Source organism: Rutidosis leptorrhynchoides, chromosome 3 (assembly GCF_046630445.1).
Source record: "Rutidosis leptorrhynchoides isolate AG116_Rl617_1_P2 chromosome 3, CSIRO_AGI_Rlap_v1, whole genome shotgun sequence".
NCBI classification, from domain to species: Eukaryota; Viridiplantae; Streptophyta; class Magnoliopsida; order Asterales; family Asteraceae; genus Rutidosis; species Rutidosis leptorrhynchoides.
The window spans coordinates 300809381-300827909 of record NC_092335.1 but is presented as its reverse complement, the minus strand read 5'-3'; the positions used below and the strand labels follow the sequence as shown (position 1 = coordinate 300827909).

At 32.3% G+C, this 18529-nt stretch overlaps 1 protein-coding gene and 1 long non-coding RNA gene across 2 annotated transcripts; both read right to left on the bottom strand.

Annotated features, from left to right (window-relative positions):
- Positions 1-11793: 11793 nt before the first annotated feature.
- Positions 11794-13303, bottom strand: LOC139897420 (uncharacterized). The gene is made up of 2 exons (XR_011776565.1): positions 12979-13303; positions 11794-12060 (listed from the first exon to the last, which is right to left on the bottom strand). It is a non-coding gene; the product is annotated as an uncharacterized lncRNA (long non-coding RNA).
- An 815-nt stretch (positions 13304-14118) lies between these two features.
- LOC139901046 (uncharacterized) lies at positions 14119-14697 on the bottom strand. Its single transcript, XM_071883787.1, has one exon. The coding sequence runs from the start codon at positions 14695-14697 to the stop codon at positions 14119-14121; it is 579 nt and encodes a 192-aa protein (XP_071739888.1).
- Between the last annotated feature and the right edge of the window lie 3832 nt (positions 14698-18529).

Here is an 18529-nt window from a genome sequence, read left to right as displayed (position 1 = left end):
ACATATATAATCATATTCGTTTAATGGTTCGTGAATCGTTGGAACTTGGTCGAGGTTGAATGAATGTATGAACATAGTTTAAAATTCTTGCAATTTAACTTAACAAATATTGCTTATCGTGTCGGAAACATATAAAGATTAAAGTTTAAATTTGGTTGGAAATTTCCGGGTTGTCACACTATTCACCTTCTTCTTCAAAATTCCAATCATTGTCCAAAAAACCTTCATCACTATGTTGATTGTCAGTATCATCAACTAAGGCATTCAGCTGATTGAATAGCTTGGACAATTGTGATTTGGAAATTGACTTTCCTTTGCTGTTATGCCTAGCATTTACATCAGAAGTCTTCTTGAAAGAGACATTATGTGTTCCTCGCCTAGCCTTCCACATTCCTGTGCTGGAAACTCCCATCAATGGTTTTCTCAATCGTGGTATGGTTTTATGAACTTAACCATCTGCTGTGTCAGTGTTCAAATGATCTTCTTCTTCAACAGAAGTCTCTTCAAGAGTTAACTGATCAACTGGTATGTTTTCAATAAGGTTTTCATCGACTAGCTCAAGTGTTGTTTTCGATGAGGTTGTTTCAGTTGCCTTCGTGCTCTTAGTGGTTTTGGTGGTCTTTGAGACGGGTGGCGCCATCTGTTAGTACGATTTTCCGTATAGTGGCTGTAAGGTACTAGTACAGAGAATAATTGCTTAGCGTGTGGCGTATAATGTTGATTGTTGTTTTCCCTTAAAAAATTATCTCTGCGGACCCGGAACATGGATAGATGATCTGTGGGGTGGCCTCAATCAATCTGAGGATCAATCTGAAGTTGATCCGTATAGCGCGTTACTGCTAAGCGGCTAATATATGTTTAGAGTGAGAAAGAACTGTGTGAGAGAGAAAGTGTACTTCTCTCTGACTGAAGTTCAGAAATATGATGATGAAATGTGGTGACCCAGGGGGTCTATTTATAGGTGTAGAATATCCTAATTTCACGGGATACATGTGTCAATCACTGAATGGCTCTGTTACGTGAAGTATCCAGAATGTCGGTGGCGTGTGCAGACATGGCTGTGTGCCGTTCACGTGCCGAGTTAAAGGGCTTATACATAGAGGCTGCCTGCAGGGCTTACGCTTGACGCTGGGCAGCCTGATTAACGCTGGACGGCAAATACTGAACACCGCTAGATTTTGTTATTTTCTGTGCTCTTTGTTCGATTTTTCTGTATAAAATAATGTTTTTATGCGTGTATCCCTTAGGATACACCATTACACCCGTTCTCTTAGGACGAACCTTAACTTACTAAATACTAAATTACATCTGATTGGCTTTTGTTGCTCGTTAGGGTGTTAAAAGTAAACTGTAAATTAAGATATTATAAATCTAAAAGTTAGATTAAAAAATAAGCACTACTACACACACTTTTGACACATCAGTAATCCTGTTACAAACATCTAAAGGAACTTTGTTCCCCGAAAATGTATTTTTGTTTTGTATCCTCCGAGTGTCTCATATCTCCTTACTTTTATTGAGACGACTCTTCAACCTTTTGATATGCACTTTGACGATTTCACCGTCTTCGGTTGAGTAGCACTTATTCTCCAATCTCCATCATAAATATTTAAGACCATACAATAACGTTCTGTCAAAATATCTCCTGAAATCTAAGAGTCTGAAGAAGTTCTTCGTATAATGAGAGTTGACAAACACGAATCCATAAGGACAGTTACTTACTTCAAGTAAAGACATGTATTGTAATCCTTCAATCACTTGATTCGGAGGTTTGATTCCAATCTTCTTGTGCCCTGATTCTAACCCCATCTGAAAGTCGTAAATAGACACCCATCGCATTGAATCTAGTGTAAACCTGTAGACCGCCTTTAACACAATAGCATGATAAATTTTTGAAGATTCATTCAGGTCAGTCAAGTAAATGTAAATAAAGATGATTTCGTTCATCTTTAGCATCTCAAAATCTGCCTCTAAGAACTGATAGTCCTCATCATCCATTCTCGTAATATAGAATAGAGGCATCTTTACTCCATCTTTATTGATCATTAAGATCTTATTGATGCTCTTGATCTCTGAACTTTGTTGATTCTGAAGGTTCTCCTCATTTTTTAGCTTATACTTGTTTCAAACATTCCGATAAGCTTTGAGGTATTCTGGTTTCTTATGATATTTTCAAGCACAAAGAACACACATTGAAGGTGTAAGGATGAGATTGGTTTAACCATAGTTCTTATAAGCTTGTTGTTCTATGAATGGTGAACGTAGAATCAATTTCCCTTCATCATCACTTAATTGATAATTAGCACCATGGTCAAGGATAAATTTTGAAATTTGGAAAGGAACATCAGGATCAGGAGTTGTTGTAGTATCTTCTTCGCCATTTGAGAATATATCCCTCTCGAAATGTAAACCAAATTCCTCAGTTGGAGCTGTGATGTTGACAAATTGATGTTCATTGAACTCATATATTATGCTCTTCCCTTTCAAAATATACTCAATATCATCAAAATTATGATTGTCGACATGTACCGATGTATCCTCTGTCTGTTGTTCATGTTGTTGTTCCACCGTATCCAAAATCCTTAACATCCCTGAGTCACCTTCTCTATGTGTAACTATTTCATCTAGAAAACTATCATGTTGAATCTCCTCAACTTTATCACTTTCAGAATCGAAAATCTCAACTATGTCATCATTTCCAAAGGGTTGACTACCTAATCCAGCTTCATATGTTAAGCGTTGAAAAGCACCAGACCCATAACCATATCTATTCTCCTCTTAATGAAAATTGTCAGGATCGAAATCGTCATGGTCAGGCATGTAAATTGGTCCAGGTGACTTGCACGGAGAAAGAGAAAACACTACCCTTGCTTGCTTAATATAAATGTTCATCATCTCACGAATTTCTTCAAGATCGATACGTCAAGAAAATTCAAAAAGGTATAATGCCTCTAACTCATCATCAGAGAGATATTGAAACAATAGTAAAACAATAGTGTAACTAGGTAGTGGTGGAAGAATTGTCAAGAACAGAGCCGCCGCAGATGGTGTCAGTGATGTAGATGGAACTGTGTGAGTTTTCGTGAGGGCAGGTGAGGATAAAGATGTGGTATTATTCTTATATGTGGGTGGATACATACTACTAGTCAGATTGTCCCCTTCTGATGGAAGTTGGCTAATAGCCGGAATTGTAGTCGGTGAAGACTCTTTCGGGTCAGTCGCCTCCATGATATATGTCTCATGGGACTCTGAAGGAGTAGAAGAACTACCCATCTTTATAGCTCTTGCGGAGATATTAATATCCCCATCTCCTGAAGTCATCAATGTACCATGAGGTGATACATCTCTTTCAGTTAAAGACTCATCACCCAGACCTCGATTTTTAAGATCTGGATGAGAAGTGGTTTGAACCAGAGGATCAATTTCTTGAACCAGAGGAATATTCTGCTGGAAGTCTGATAAATTTCCCGATGGAATGTTAGGTTGATTCGTTTCCATGGGACGTGGCAGATCTCCAACATCAAGATAAGCCAAACCTCCTAGCCCTGTTGGACGTTGAGGCAATACAACATTACTAGGATGAAATATATCAAGAGGATTTCCGACCAATACGCAAGGTGCCTGTTCAAGGTTTTTCGGCTCCCCTTCGGCAATTCTAGACTTCAATGACTCAGTTTCCTCAATCAATTGATTCAACGCAAACTTTATTGTAGAGGACTGATTGGTCTCTTTACCATCCGTGCATTTAGATTTCTTTCCTAATGAAGCCGAAGCCTCATTAAGTGTAGGGTTTATTGTTATTATTGGATGTGATACGGAGGTAGGTGAAGGAGTCCTAAGTCTTGGTTCGTATCACCAATTGCTTCAGTAACAGCTTGGTGAAAGATAGGAATCGAAGTCCTAGATCTAGTTACTCGGGTTGTTGGTGGAGTCTGAATCATCTCATTAGGTATATAACGTGTCTTCTTCTTCGTTTGTTCGGGAGATGATTAAGTTGTTAACGTGTCATGTTCACTCTCTTCTGGTGTTGTTGAAAGGGTAGGTGCATCCCTAGTTGGACTACGTTCTCTGATCCTCACGAGTTGAGTTAGTCGGTGATCCTAGGGCATTTGAGGTTTACCCTAAGTGAGGTGTCATCTATTCCAGGTTGATTTCTAGGTTCCTCTCTGACCTCCGGGGCTGGAACCATGGCTGGTTCAACTTGTACTTATTGTACTGGGTTCGGAAGAGATATATCTACTGCTTCATAGTATGGTCGTAATCTAGCATTCGTGGGATTAGCTAGCCTCAGCAACCAATTAGGGATTGGTGCAGTAAACTTGTCCAGAAAAAATTTGAGTGTTCATTTTCACCTCCGAAAATCTCATCATTCTCATACCATGAGAATCTGGAAGAAGTATGTTGTTATTCCTGCAAAAAGTTAGTGCATCATGTATAAATATGCAGAAAAACCATTCACAAGGAATGTATGTATTCCTTGTCTTATCAACTTGTGCCTGAACCAAATTCTATAGAAGTTCAGCATAGTCTGGATCTTCAACTTTGGTGAAAGAATAGAACAGCCTCAACATCGGGATTATCAAGATGTCAGAAACCTTAGGTGTCATCAGAATACACCTATTTATGATCGAGAAGATCACATACCACCTGTAGTGTAAATACTTCTTTTGAAACTTAGAAACAGTGCAAGTAGTATCTCCACTGTATCCCGGCTCAAAGATTGAGTTCATCATAGCAGTGTTGGTAGTAAATGCAGGAGCATGTTAACAATAGGAAGCTGAAACATCCTCCTGAAGACAGCCTTAGTAATGCACATCATTCCAATAAATCCTCTTAACTCAAATTCAAACCGAGCAGGTTCTCCTTGAGGGTTAGCAACATAAGGTTGTGTGGCCTCAACAAAGCTAATAGTTATATTCAGAAGTCTTAGATCTAGCTCAAGTACACTAACAGTATAGCTCAAAGAACCCCATAGCTGATGCCTTTCTAGTATGGCCAACCAATAGTTGCCAGGAATATTTGTCTCAGAGTTAACAAAGTGGTTGTTCGCCATTAGCTGCTTGATCAGAATAAAAGACCATAACTAGTTAAGAATAGTCACATGTCTTTATTTTTATTTTCTTTGAAATCCCTTTTAATTTTCAATTTTATAAAATAATATGGATTTTATAACTTATAAAAATCTTTCATTCCAAATATTTACAAGTACTTGATAATCAGGAAATTGATGTTAAGACAATTAAGATTCAAACACTTTAAGTTTTCTCATGGTTAATCAAATAAAGCAACCAAGAATCTAACAGCATTTAGTCATTTTTCACAATTTTAAGTAGATTTGGTAACATTTAAATTTCTATGATTCGTTTACCAAATATACTTTTCCCTTTATATTTATGAACTAGATGAACACGTAATATTTTCAGATACAAAGCATGAGTATAATGTTTGAAATCTAACCACAAAATCATCAGATTCGGTATCAAGTACACATAGTAGATTCGGTAACATCAAAACTTCACATATAATATTCTAGACATGCATCTCTATTCATATTAACATTAAGTTCATAACCAGAATCACTTTTAAACTCAGAACAATCTGATAAGCATGTAATCAGTAGAATAGTTTCGGTAACTGTAGCACTAACAAATTCAGTATGTACAGAATCTATTAAACTCAAATTAAACATGCAATCTAAGTCGTTTTCATAATAGATATACTCATCAGTCATCATTTAGACTCAAAATAACATCATTAAAGCACACAAATCTGTTTCGGTTAAAGATTTAAAGTTTTATTTTCAGATTCGGTTTTTCGAAGATTTGTTCATCTGATTATCTTAACCATGAAATCAATGTACTTTTCTGGTTTAGAACTATATATTCAACTCAAATCAATATATTGTAACAAACAAACTTGATTTAAACAGGCATTTACCAAAGATTTGATTGAAAGAAGTGACAGATTCAGTAGATTAGGCACAGATTTGGTATTAGACTCAGATTCGGTTTGCTTGAGCATTTGAAAAGTAAAGGTTTTGACTTCGACTCTTCTATTTATACACCGAATCTAGGACAAACATGGGCCTAACGGAATTTCATACCGAATGGGCCTTAATCGAATGTCAATCCATTTAAGTATTTTCATTCATTTTAAATTCAAACTTTGGAGAATCTAGATTAATATAATCACAAGTTTATTATTTTTCCATCAAACATTAAGATTGAGTGAATTGTGAACTTTTGAGACATACCGAATCTGCATTGTTTGGTTGTTAGATTCGGTAACATGCTAAAAATAGCATTTATTCAAGAAAAAAAAAATCTTTTTGGATTTTAAACTTTTCCAATTTTTATGATTTTTCAAAAGTTAAGATTTGTACTTATAGAAAATTTGAAATATGTACAAAGTAAAAATCTTCAGTGATACCAATTGTTATACGGGTTGCATACTGAGATGTATACAAGCCAAAGTGAATTTTGTCATTTTAAAACACAAGTTTTTATGAATTCACTTTTTAAAATCAATTTTCTTTATCATTTTCTCCCTTTCTCCCCTCAAAATGTAATATACAGTGAAGTAAATCAGCATTTTGATCTTCCCATAAGAAAATTAGTAACTCCCATTTGAAATAAGATATCAATCAGTCACCTCCCCCTATCGTAACTATTGAAATATAAGCCCAGAGAGTTATCATTAAATCAAAGGCTCCCCTAGAAAGATAATATCTAAAGCATTGGAGTTCAGTTGCTCTCCCTAGAAAGTATATACTTCCCCTCAACACAAGACCCAGGTTTAAGTACCAAATGTATTAAGGAAATTAAGCACTATACTCCACCATGCCTATTTATTGAATCAAGAACCTTAGCCTAACCTCATTCAAAGGTTTTGTAAACATGTCAGCTAATTATACTTTTGTAGGCACAAAGTATAACTCTACATCTTCCTTTTCTACATGGTCCTTGATAAAGTGATAACAAATATATATGTGTTTAGTCTTAGAATGTTGGACTGGGTTGCTCGTTATTGCAACTGTACTTTATGAATCACGGCATATTAGGGTCTTAGTTATTTTAAAGCCATAGTCTAATAGTTAAGTTTGCATCCACAAAACTTGTGAACAACATTGAGCTACAGCAATGTACTCAGACTCAGCTGTTGATAGGGAAACACAGTTTTGCATTTTGGATGACCAACCAACTAGCCTACCTCCCAAAATCTGAATGGATCCGGATGTACGTATTCTATCTACATGACAACCGTAATGATCCGCATCCATATAAGCATTGAGATTGAAATAAGATCCACGAGGATACCAGATTCCAAGGTTAGGTGTACCTTTTAGGTATTAGAAAATTCTAACCACCGCTTTAGAGTGTGATTTCTTAGGGTTGGAGTAGAATTGAGCACAGATCGTTACAGCAAGTGTAATGTCTGGTCTACTCGCAGTCAAATACATTAGAGAACCAACCATGCTTCAATAAATAGTTATATCAAAAGGTTCTCCTTTTTCATCAACATCTAGCAGTTTCCTCATTGGGGTTGTCATGGGTTTCAAACCAGTCATTTTAAAACGTTTTAGTATATCGTTAATGTATTTAGTTTGACTGACAAAAATCCCATGGGGTAATTGTTTGACTTGTAACCACAAGAACAAATTAAGCTGGTCAAGCATGCTCATTTCGAATTTGTTGGCCATAAGGTCACAAAATTCCTTGCATAAGGCCGGGGACGTGTAACCAAAAATGATATCATCAACATAAATTTGAACTAAAAGGATGTGACTGTGATTTTTACAGATGAAGAGCGTTGTGTCGATTGTTCCACAAGAGAAGCCATTTTCCATCAAATACTTTGTCAACGTCTCGTATCATGCATGTGGTGCTTGCTTTATACCGTACAAAGATTTCTCCAAGTAGTATTCGTGGTTTGGATTAATAGGATCGAAAAAACCTTCAGGTTGATCAACATAAACTACCTCTTGAAGATGACCATTCAGAAAAACAGTTATGACATCAATTTGAAACATTGTGAACTGTGACAACCGTCACTTTTTCCTTCCTGAAATGAGTAAAATGCCCCTAGGGTTTTTCTGTGCAATAAATGATTAGGGTTTTATTTGATCATAATTAATAAACGATGACTAAATGTCTAACCCTAATAATTAATTTACGATATTAATACCATATGAATTTATAGGAATATAAATATAACTCAGTACTAATAGAATAAATAAAAGTATATAACTGATAATGTACTTTTGATAAATAAGTATTAAGTGTATTTAAAATATTGTGACATTTTTATAAAATTCAAAAGTATAAGGGAATAATTATATAAGTAAATAAATCAAAATTTATATATATATATATATATATATATATATATATATATATATATATATATATATATATATATATATAGTGGTAGGATCAAGAGGGAAGTAACCATTCGGGGGGAAGCGGGGGAAAGTAAAAACTTTTTTTTTTCGTTTTTTTGAAAAAACTTTGTTCACGAACATTATAGATGAGATGAAAATATGAACATTTAGTAGAGACACTTTGTGATAAATGTTTTTATTTTGACGGGAAAACGCTCGAAGAAGTAATATATATAACAATTATCGTGTTTTTCGAGCGTATTTTTAGATTTTAGCTATTGGGGTTTAGATATTAGGGTTTAGATATTAGGTTTTATAGGGTTTAGATATTAGGGTTTAGAAATTTAGGGTTTAGGGTTTAGATTTAGGATTTAGATTGAGTTTTTAACATGAACGGTTTAGAGTTTAGGGTTTAGGGTTTACGGTTTGGTGTTTTGGGTTTATTCCATAAACCCAAAACACCAAACCCTAAACCCTAAACCCTAAACTCTAAATCGGGCTAAATTTTACTTCACAAAACATGAAGAAAAAAAAAACGTTCATATTCTTCACGAACAATATTATCTTGAATGTTATTTTTGTCGATCGTTTTCCCGCATAAATAATAACATTCATCACGAAGTGTCTCTTCTAAATGTTCATATTTTCGTGTGATCTGATGCCGGAAAAAAATTTAAAAAAAAATGAAAAAAAAAATAAATAAATTTAAAAAAATAACAAACAAATAAATACAAATAAATAAAATAACAAACAATATTCTAGAATATTCTAATAATTAAATTAAATAAAAAAATTATATACCCATTGCTGGTCGATTTAAAAAAAATAAATTAAAAATATAATAAATGTATAAAAGGAAATAGAATTATATTTAAATTTCAATTACTTCTTCTCCAAGATTTCCACCTTATAAATACCAAACCAATTTACAATTTTTTTTTCATAAATTCCTGGATTCCTCTTAAACCCTAATAAATTTTGTAAGTCTTCATTCTTTTTCTTTTTAATTTTTTCGATTTATTTCTTTATTTTCTAGCCAATTTTGATTATTATTTTTAATAAATAATAAACTAATTAATTAAATTATTAATTATACATGATAAATACTATTAAGTATTATGAGGTCTGAGAAAAATAATTTTTCGAATTTATAACTCGTTTTTATATTTTTTTTATATGTATATATGAATCGGTATATGTATATATGTACAAAAATTGAATTAAATAGCTATAATCTATATAAACCCATATAGAAAACTAATATATTTATTTGAATTAAACTGTTCTTATAAATTTATTTTAATTATATATATTGGCTAGGGTTTATATAAGAAAAAATCAATAAAACATAGCAAACTAATTCAAAAATTGAAACAAAAATTTTTGTAACTTCTTTTTGATGTAAAAAGAGTTTTAGAATTGAAAACATAATTTATTTACTGTTTTACATAATTATTATGTATTTAGTGTTGAAATCAATAAACATATATGTAATATATAGTATTAATTCGTATAAAACTATAAGACCAGTGGGTTTTGCATGAAAATTAGTTAGAACTGTAAATGGATGTGCAAAAATAATTTTTGTAAGTTTTAGAGTATTTTTGATAATTATATTCGAATTATATGGTTAAACAATACAAAATTCGTAATAAAAATTTTTAACAGAGAATAAAATATATACATAATTTTTGTGAGTTTATAAAATTCGTAGAAATCTGTAAGAAATATAAAACTTAATATTTGGGTCGAATTTCTATTTAATCCATAATTAAACACTTATTACATACTTACCAAAAATAGATAACAAGATAAATACAAAATAAATATAATATTAAGATAGATATTTATTATAAAGGTTTATTATCCACAAAAGATCTGTAAAAATTATATCTTATTTGTTTTGTATTTATTTAAGTAATTATGAATTTGTGTTGTATATATATATATATATATATATGTATGTATATATATATATATATATATATATATATATATATATATATATATATATATAATTAATACTTCAGAGATATTTAATTAATAATAAACATTAATATTAATTGTTAAAATAATAATAGCTTATATATTAAGTTAACTTATAATATATCTTAAATTATTAATGTATGTATAATTAATACAAATAAGGAATAATATTAAGTAATTAAATATAACATATATTATATAAATATTATAACAATAATAGTTATATATTAATAAAATAACATAAAAAGGAAAATAATTGTATATGTGATTAACATATACATAATTAATATACTATAATAATTAATATATAATCTAATATAAGCAACTAGTTAATATATATGATAAATAATAATGATAGTTAAATACTTATTATATATATATATATATATATATATATATATATATATATATATATATATATATATATATATATATATATATATATATATATATGACTTGAACTATAATTGTATGTACAAGTAATCTATTAAGTGTTGTATTTTTATACACACACTAATATTGAATACTATAATCATATCGATAAAGTACAACTTATACAAATTTCGCCGCTACTTACGGTCGTAAGTGAATGATGTCTAGGTTTCTATTATGGGATAAAGTTGTGGATCTCGAATGTCATGACATAGTTTCTGATCAAGAGTCCTGGCTCCCTGTTACATCTGGTCATTTCGGACTTATTTGATAGCATCGAGGTTTGCGAAGGTTGTACAAGGTCTAAACTTGATTATGGTAGACACGCAAACACTTGTAAATCACTCTAAGTTTACTTAGGAATTCCATTGTCATTTGGACAATTTCTGATTAAGTCAATATATCTCTAGGTTGAAAACCTAGTTATATACTCCCGTTCATTTCGTTCGTGGGATTATCTTCATCTTTCACCGTGCTATTTTAAGGTGAACTTCATAGCCCCGTTTTTACATATTTTAATGTATTTTACAAATCTTGAGGTGAGACACATGCTTGCTTTTGAAATGATTTACAATTTAGAGACAAGTGCCTAAACTTTTTGATATGCAACTTCATGAGACTTTGTTAACTTGTATTCTTACATGCAAATTCCCACCATAATATCGTTAATTGCTGTAATTGAAATGTTGCAAGCTTAATTATTGTGAGTAGGCCTATTGAGAGTGACGTCTCTACCCTTTTACCGATCGTCAAGGGGTACATAATAATGATTACCGACACACACACAGTGTCAGGGGCTTATGTTTAGCTCGATATTATAACTCATGGCATATTGATATTTTGATGTTTTAAACTAAATCTTGTGGTCTAAACTGTATTGATTATATAAACCTATGATGTTCACTCAACCATTGTGTTGACATTTTTAAGCATGTTTGTCTCAGGTGAAGAAGATTAGCTTATGTGCTGCCCTATGTTGCTTGCTAGCTGATGCATTGAAGTCCACATATTTATGTCTTAGCATTTACAAATACAAATTACATTTAGGATTATCATGTAAAACATTATTTCGTTTCCGCTGCAATTAAATTATTAATTTAATAAAACGTCTCATTTAGAGTCGTTCTCGCTTATATACTTATGTTGTGATAATGTGAAGTCATATTTACCCCCGGCCCTATTTGGGGGTATGACAGTATCCCTTCGTTTGAGCATCTTCATATCTTGAAGCTCTCACGCTCATCCCAGCTTACCCTGATTACCTGCCAAAAGAAAAGAAAATGCGGCTGAGCTACTCGCTAAGTGCGCAGATGTTGACAAATATAAACAATAATATAATAATAACGGTAATATTTCAAAGGATAAGAGTGAACGGAATAATAAGTATATTTTATTTTATAAAATTCTCCATCGATTAACACCACAACACCAGAGTAATGAAATAAAGGCTGAAGCAACGAAGGATTGGGATATTTTATACCGAGTACACCTACAAAATAGAATATCAGAATTGCGCCCACGGTGCCAGATAATATCACATATTGCGCAAAAACACACTGGTCATGACTCCAGGTGGTTCCCCTAATCAGAAGGTGTGTATGGCACTAAACAACACAACCGCTCTACACATATCATATCATAACATATCCTAGGATGCATCCATACGCCTCCCAAATAAACTAAATGCTCTCCCACGAGCAAATATAATAAAGTGGAGACGCCGTGATAAACCGCACTGTCACGATTAGTGCCAAGTCACTGGTTGCCACAATGAGAAGCCTGTGGTACATCCACAGGTAGTTGACTCGGTATACCTAACTCCTATCTACAATCTAGGGTTCTATGGTAGTACAATGAACATACCAACCAACACCAGAATTATGTTCCCCGTACATATGGAACCTAATGAAATGAATTATGAATGCACGATATAAATAAATTCACCAAGTTTACCAAAAATCATTTTCGCACAAGAGTTTTTCTCAAAAACCATTTTTCTCAAAAATCATTTTTCTCAAAAATGTTTTCTCAAAAGTCACCACAACAATTTAAATCTCAATTAGTCCAACTCATATATATAGAATCATAACACATAAGAGATAACGATAATGATAGTGATAACAATATAATTAAAGAAACGGATCAAGATATCGCTGAAAGAAAAGTACGGACATCCGTACCTTGATTAATGTGTAAAGTTCAAATGGTCAGAACGATCCTCCAATATCCTTAACAATGACTACATAAAATAATTTAACTAAACTTAGCATCTAATTTTTAAAAGTTCTATTTTTAAAATGTTAATATATACCAAGTTTCAATTAAATATATACCTTCATATTAGTTTATAAATTTTCTCACAGCCTTTATTTGATTAGCTAGTAATAATATTGTATCTTTACAAGGTCTAGTTTCAATACAAGTTTCTCGTCTCACTGTTTAACTCGAACAACCCATCTATTAAATTGTTTTACCATATATTAAGGAGTAATATGTAAATATATGAAACTAAATATATGAAACTAGTAATCTTATTTGTAATAATATATGTAGTCTATGGGACTTAGTTGTAACTTGAAAATAAAATCATGCTGCATCGATATTCTCTTCCGTTTTATGCGAACAAAACCCAATTTAAATTTTAAGTTTTGATGTCCTTTTTGCCATAATACCAATTTTAACGTTTTCATTTGTTTCTACGATTTGAAAAACATGTAAATACGTATATGTATAGATGATAAGTCTAGATTAACAACTACTCGTAATAAATAATACTCTTTATGTTTGGTTTTGTGGTATACCTTTTCTTCTAAGAGTTGAAAGCTGAATTATTTTTGCTAACTTGCAGCTTCTGCATGCACTATTTGTTTTCCTTTGCTTTACATAATAAATTATTGAGTATTTTATTTTATCTTTCATGTGAAATTGGTTAAAGACATATGTAAGTATATATAGATGAGAAGGGAGGTATGTTTATGAGATGGTGGGGGATAGGAGGGATAAGGGTTGGAGGGTTTGAGTGGTGAGGAGAGTTAGAGGGTCCACATATGAGTTTCTTAATTTCTCAATTTGATACTTACATTTAAAAAAACCAACTACATCCTTCTAATAAGCTACGTAGTGTTACTTTATTTTATTTATTTATTTTGTTTTAATTCGTTTAGGTTCATACATATTAATTAAATAATTACAAAATCTATAAGTATGATTTCGTTCGGGTTATTATAACATCTCCCCCTAAAAATGATTTCGTCCTCGAAATCGATTATTGTAAAGTTTATTTATACAGACTTTTAATTTTTGATATACGAGATCTGACCTTAGGTAAATAGAAATGGGTAACGTTCACGAATGGACTCCTCAAGTTCCCATGTGGCCACACGCTCCGGGTGATTTCTCCACAACAATTTAACATAATGAATTACTTTATTTCGAAGTACTCTTTCCTCACGAGCTAGAATTTCTTGTGCATCCTCTTCACATGACAAGTCTTCTCGGATCTTATGAAGTGGATATTGAACGACATGAAGTGGAGAGTAGTTATAGCCTCGTAAACTACACACGTGAAACAGATTATGAACATGAGACAAAGCCGGGGGTAGTGCCAGACGGTAATAGACTTCACCTACTCTTTTTAAGATTTCAAAAGGACCAATGAATCGCGGACTGAGTTTTCCTTTTATGCCAAAACGACGGATGCCTTTATTAGGAGAAACTTTAAGAAAAACATGTTCACCGATTTTAAACTCGAGTGCCTTGCGATGCTTGTCAGCATAACTCTTCTGACGGGTACGAGCCTCTTTCAACTTTTCCTTTGCCAATTCCACCTTTTCACCGGGTTCGTTCCAACATATAGGGGCTCTACATTTCCGTCCATACAATATCTCGAAGGGTGCCATACCAATATGAAATGTTCCGTTCTTATTGATTAAAAACGTTCCATATTAATTGATTTCGTTGCGAGGTTTTGACCTCTATATGAGACGTTTTCAAAGACTGCATTCATTTTTAAAACAAACCATAACCTTTATTTCATAGATAAAGGTTTTAAAAAGCTTTACGTAGATTATCAAATAATGATAATCTAAAATATCCTGTTTACACACGACCATTACATAATGGTTTACAATACAAATATGTTACAACAAAATAAGTTTCTTGAATGCAGTTTTTACACAATATCCTACAAGCATGGACTCCAAATCTCGTCCTTATTTAAGTATGCAACAGAGGAAGCTCTTAATAATCACCTGAGAATAAACATGCTTAAAACGTAATGTTGGTGAGTTATAGGTTTAACCTATATATATCAAATCATAATAATAGACCACAAAATTCATATTTCAATACACATCCCATACATAGAGATAAAAATCATTCATATGGTGAACACCTGGTAACCGACATTAACAAGATGCATATATAAGAATATCCCCATCATTCCGGGACACCCTTCGGATATGATATAAATTTCGAAGTACTAAAGCATCCGGTACTTTGGATGGGGTTTGTTAGGCCCAATAGATCTATCTTTAGGATTCGCGTCAATTAGGGTGTCTGTTCCCTAATTCTTAGATTACCAGACTTAATAACAAGGGGCATATTCGATTTCGATAATTCAAATATAGAATGTAGTTTCACGTACTTGTGTCTATTTTGTAAATCATTTATAAAACCTGCATGTATTCTCATCCCAAAAGTATTAGATTTTAAAAGTGGGACTATAACTCACTTTCACAGATTTTTACTTCGTCGGGAAGTAAGACTTGGCCACTGGTTGATTCACGAACCTATAACAATATATACATATATATCAAAGTATGTTCAAAATATATTTACAACACTTTTAATATATTTTGATGTTTTAAGTTTATTAAGTCAGCTGTCCTCGTTAGTAACCTACAACTAGTTGTCCACAGTTAGATGTACAGAAATAAATCGATAAATATTATCTTGAATCAATCCACGACCCAGTGTATACGTATCTCAGTATTGATCACAACTCAAACTATATATATTTTGGAATCAACCTCAACCCTGTATAGCTAACTCCAACATTCACATATAGAGTGTCTATGGTTGTTCCGAAATATATATAGATGTGTCGACATGATAGGTCGAAACATTGTATACGTGTCTATGGTATCTCAAGATTACATAATATACAATACAAGTTGATTAAGTTATGGTTGGAATAGATTTGTTACCAATTTTCACGTAGCTAAAATGTGAAAAATTATCCAATCTTGTTTTACCCATAACTTCTTCATTTTAAATCCGTTTTGAGTGAATGAAATTGCTAAGGTTTCATATTGAACTCTATTTTATGAATCTAAATAGAAAAAGTATAGGTTTATAGTCGGAAAAATAAGTTACAAGTCATTTTTGTAAAGGTAGTCATTTCAATCGAAAGAACGACGTCTAGATGACCATTTTAGAAAACATACTTCCACTTTGAGTTTAACCATAATTTTTGGATATAGTTTCATGTTCATAATAAAAATCATTTTCTCAGAATAACAACTTTTAAATCAAAGTTTATCATAGTTTTTAATTTACTAACCCAAAACAGCCCGCGGTGTTACTACGACGGCGTAAATCCGGTTTTACGGTGTTTTTCGTGTTTCCAGGTTTTAAATCATTAAGTTAGCATATCATATAGATATAGAACATGTGTTTAGTTGATTTTAAAAGTCAAGTTAGAAGGATTAACTTTTGTTTGCGAACAAGTTTAGAATTAACTAAACTATGTTCTAGTGATTACAAATTTAAACCTTCGAATAAGATAGCTTTATATGTATGAATCGAATGATGTTATGAACATCATTACTACCTTAAGTTCCTTGGATAAACCTACTGGAAAAGAGAAAAATGGATCTAGCTTCAACGGATCCTTGGATGGCTCGAAGTTCTTGAAGCAGAATCATGACACGAAAACAAGTTCAAGTAAGATCATCACTTGAAATAAGATTGTTATAGTTATAGAAATTGAACCAAACTTTGAATATGATTATTACCTTGTATTAGAATGATAATCTACTGTAAGAAACAAAGATTTCTTGAGGTTGGATGATCACCTTACAAGATTGGAAGTGAGCTAGCAAACTTGAAAGTATTCTTGATTTTATGTAACTAGAACTTGTAGAATATATGAAGAACACTTAGAACTTGAAGATAGAACTTGAGAGAGATCAATTAGATGAAGAAAATTGAAGAATGAAAGTGTTTGTAGTTGTTTTTGGTCGTTGGTGTATGGATTAGATATAAAGCATATGTTATTTTGTTTTCATGTAAATAAGTCATGAATGATTACTCATATTTTTGTAATTTTATGAGATATTTCATGCTAGTTGCCAAATGATGGTTCCCACATGTGTTAGGTGACTCACATGGGCTGCTAAGAGCTGATCATTGGAGTGTATATACCAATAGTACATACATCTAAAAGCTGTGTATTGTACGAGTACGAATACGGGTGCATACGAGTAGAATTGTTGATGAAACTGAACGAGGATGTAATTGTAAGCATTTTTGTTAAGTAGAAGTATTTTGATAAGTGTATTGAAGTCTTTCAAAAGTGTATAAATACATATTAAAACACTACATGTATATACATTTTAACTGAGTCGTTAAGTCATCGTTAGTCGTTACATGTAAGTGTTGTTTTGAAACCTTTAGGTTAACGATCTTGTTAAATGTTGTTAACCCAATGTTTATAATATCAAATGAGATTTTAAATTATTATATTATCATGATATTATCATGTATGAATATCTCTTAATATGATATATATACATTAAATGTCTTTACAACGATAATCGTTACATATATATCTCGTTTAAAAATCATTAAGTTAGTAGTCTTGTTTTTACATATGTAGTTCATTGTTAATATACTTAATGATATGTTTGCTTATCATAGTATCATGTTAACTATATATATATCCATATATATGTCATCATATAGTTTTTACAAGTTTTAACGTTCGTGAATCACCGGTCAACTTGGGTGGTCAATTGTCTATATGAAACATATTTCAATTAATCAAGTCTTAACAAGTTTGATTGCTTAACATGTTGGAAACATTTAATCATGTAAATATCAATCTCAATTAATATATATAAACATGGAAAAGTTCGGGTCACTACAGTACCTACCCGTTAAATAAATTTCGTCCCAAAATTTTAAGCTGTTGAAGGTGTTGACGAATCTTCTGGAAATAGATGCGGGTATTTCTTCTTCATCTGATCTTCACGCTCCCAGGTGAACTCGAGTCCTCTACGAGCATTCCATCGAACCTTAACAATTGGTATCTTGTTTTGCTTAAGTCTTTTAACCTCACGATCCATTATTTCGACGGGTTCTTCGATGAATTGAAGTTTTTCGTTGATTTGGATTTCATCTAACGGAATAGTGAGATCTTCTTTAGCAAAACATTTCTTCAAATTCGAGACGTGGAAAGTGTTATGTACAGCCGCGAGTTGTTGAGGTAACTCAAGTCGGTAAGCTACTGGTCCGACACGATCAATAATCTTGAATGGTCCAATATACCTTGGATTTAATTTCCCTCGTTTACCAAATCGAACAATGCCTTTCCAAGGTGCAACTTTAAGCATGACCATCTCTCCAATTTCAAATTCTATATCTTTTCTTTTAATGTCAGCGTAGCTCTTTTGTCGACTTTGGGCGGTTTTCAACCGTTGTTGAATTTGGATGATCTTCTCGGTAGTT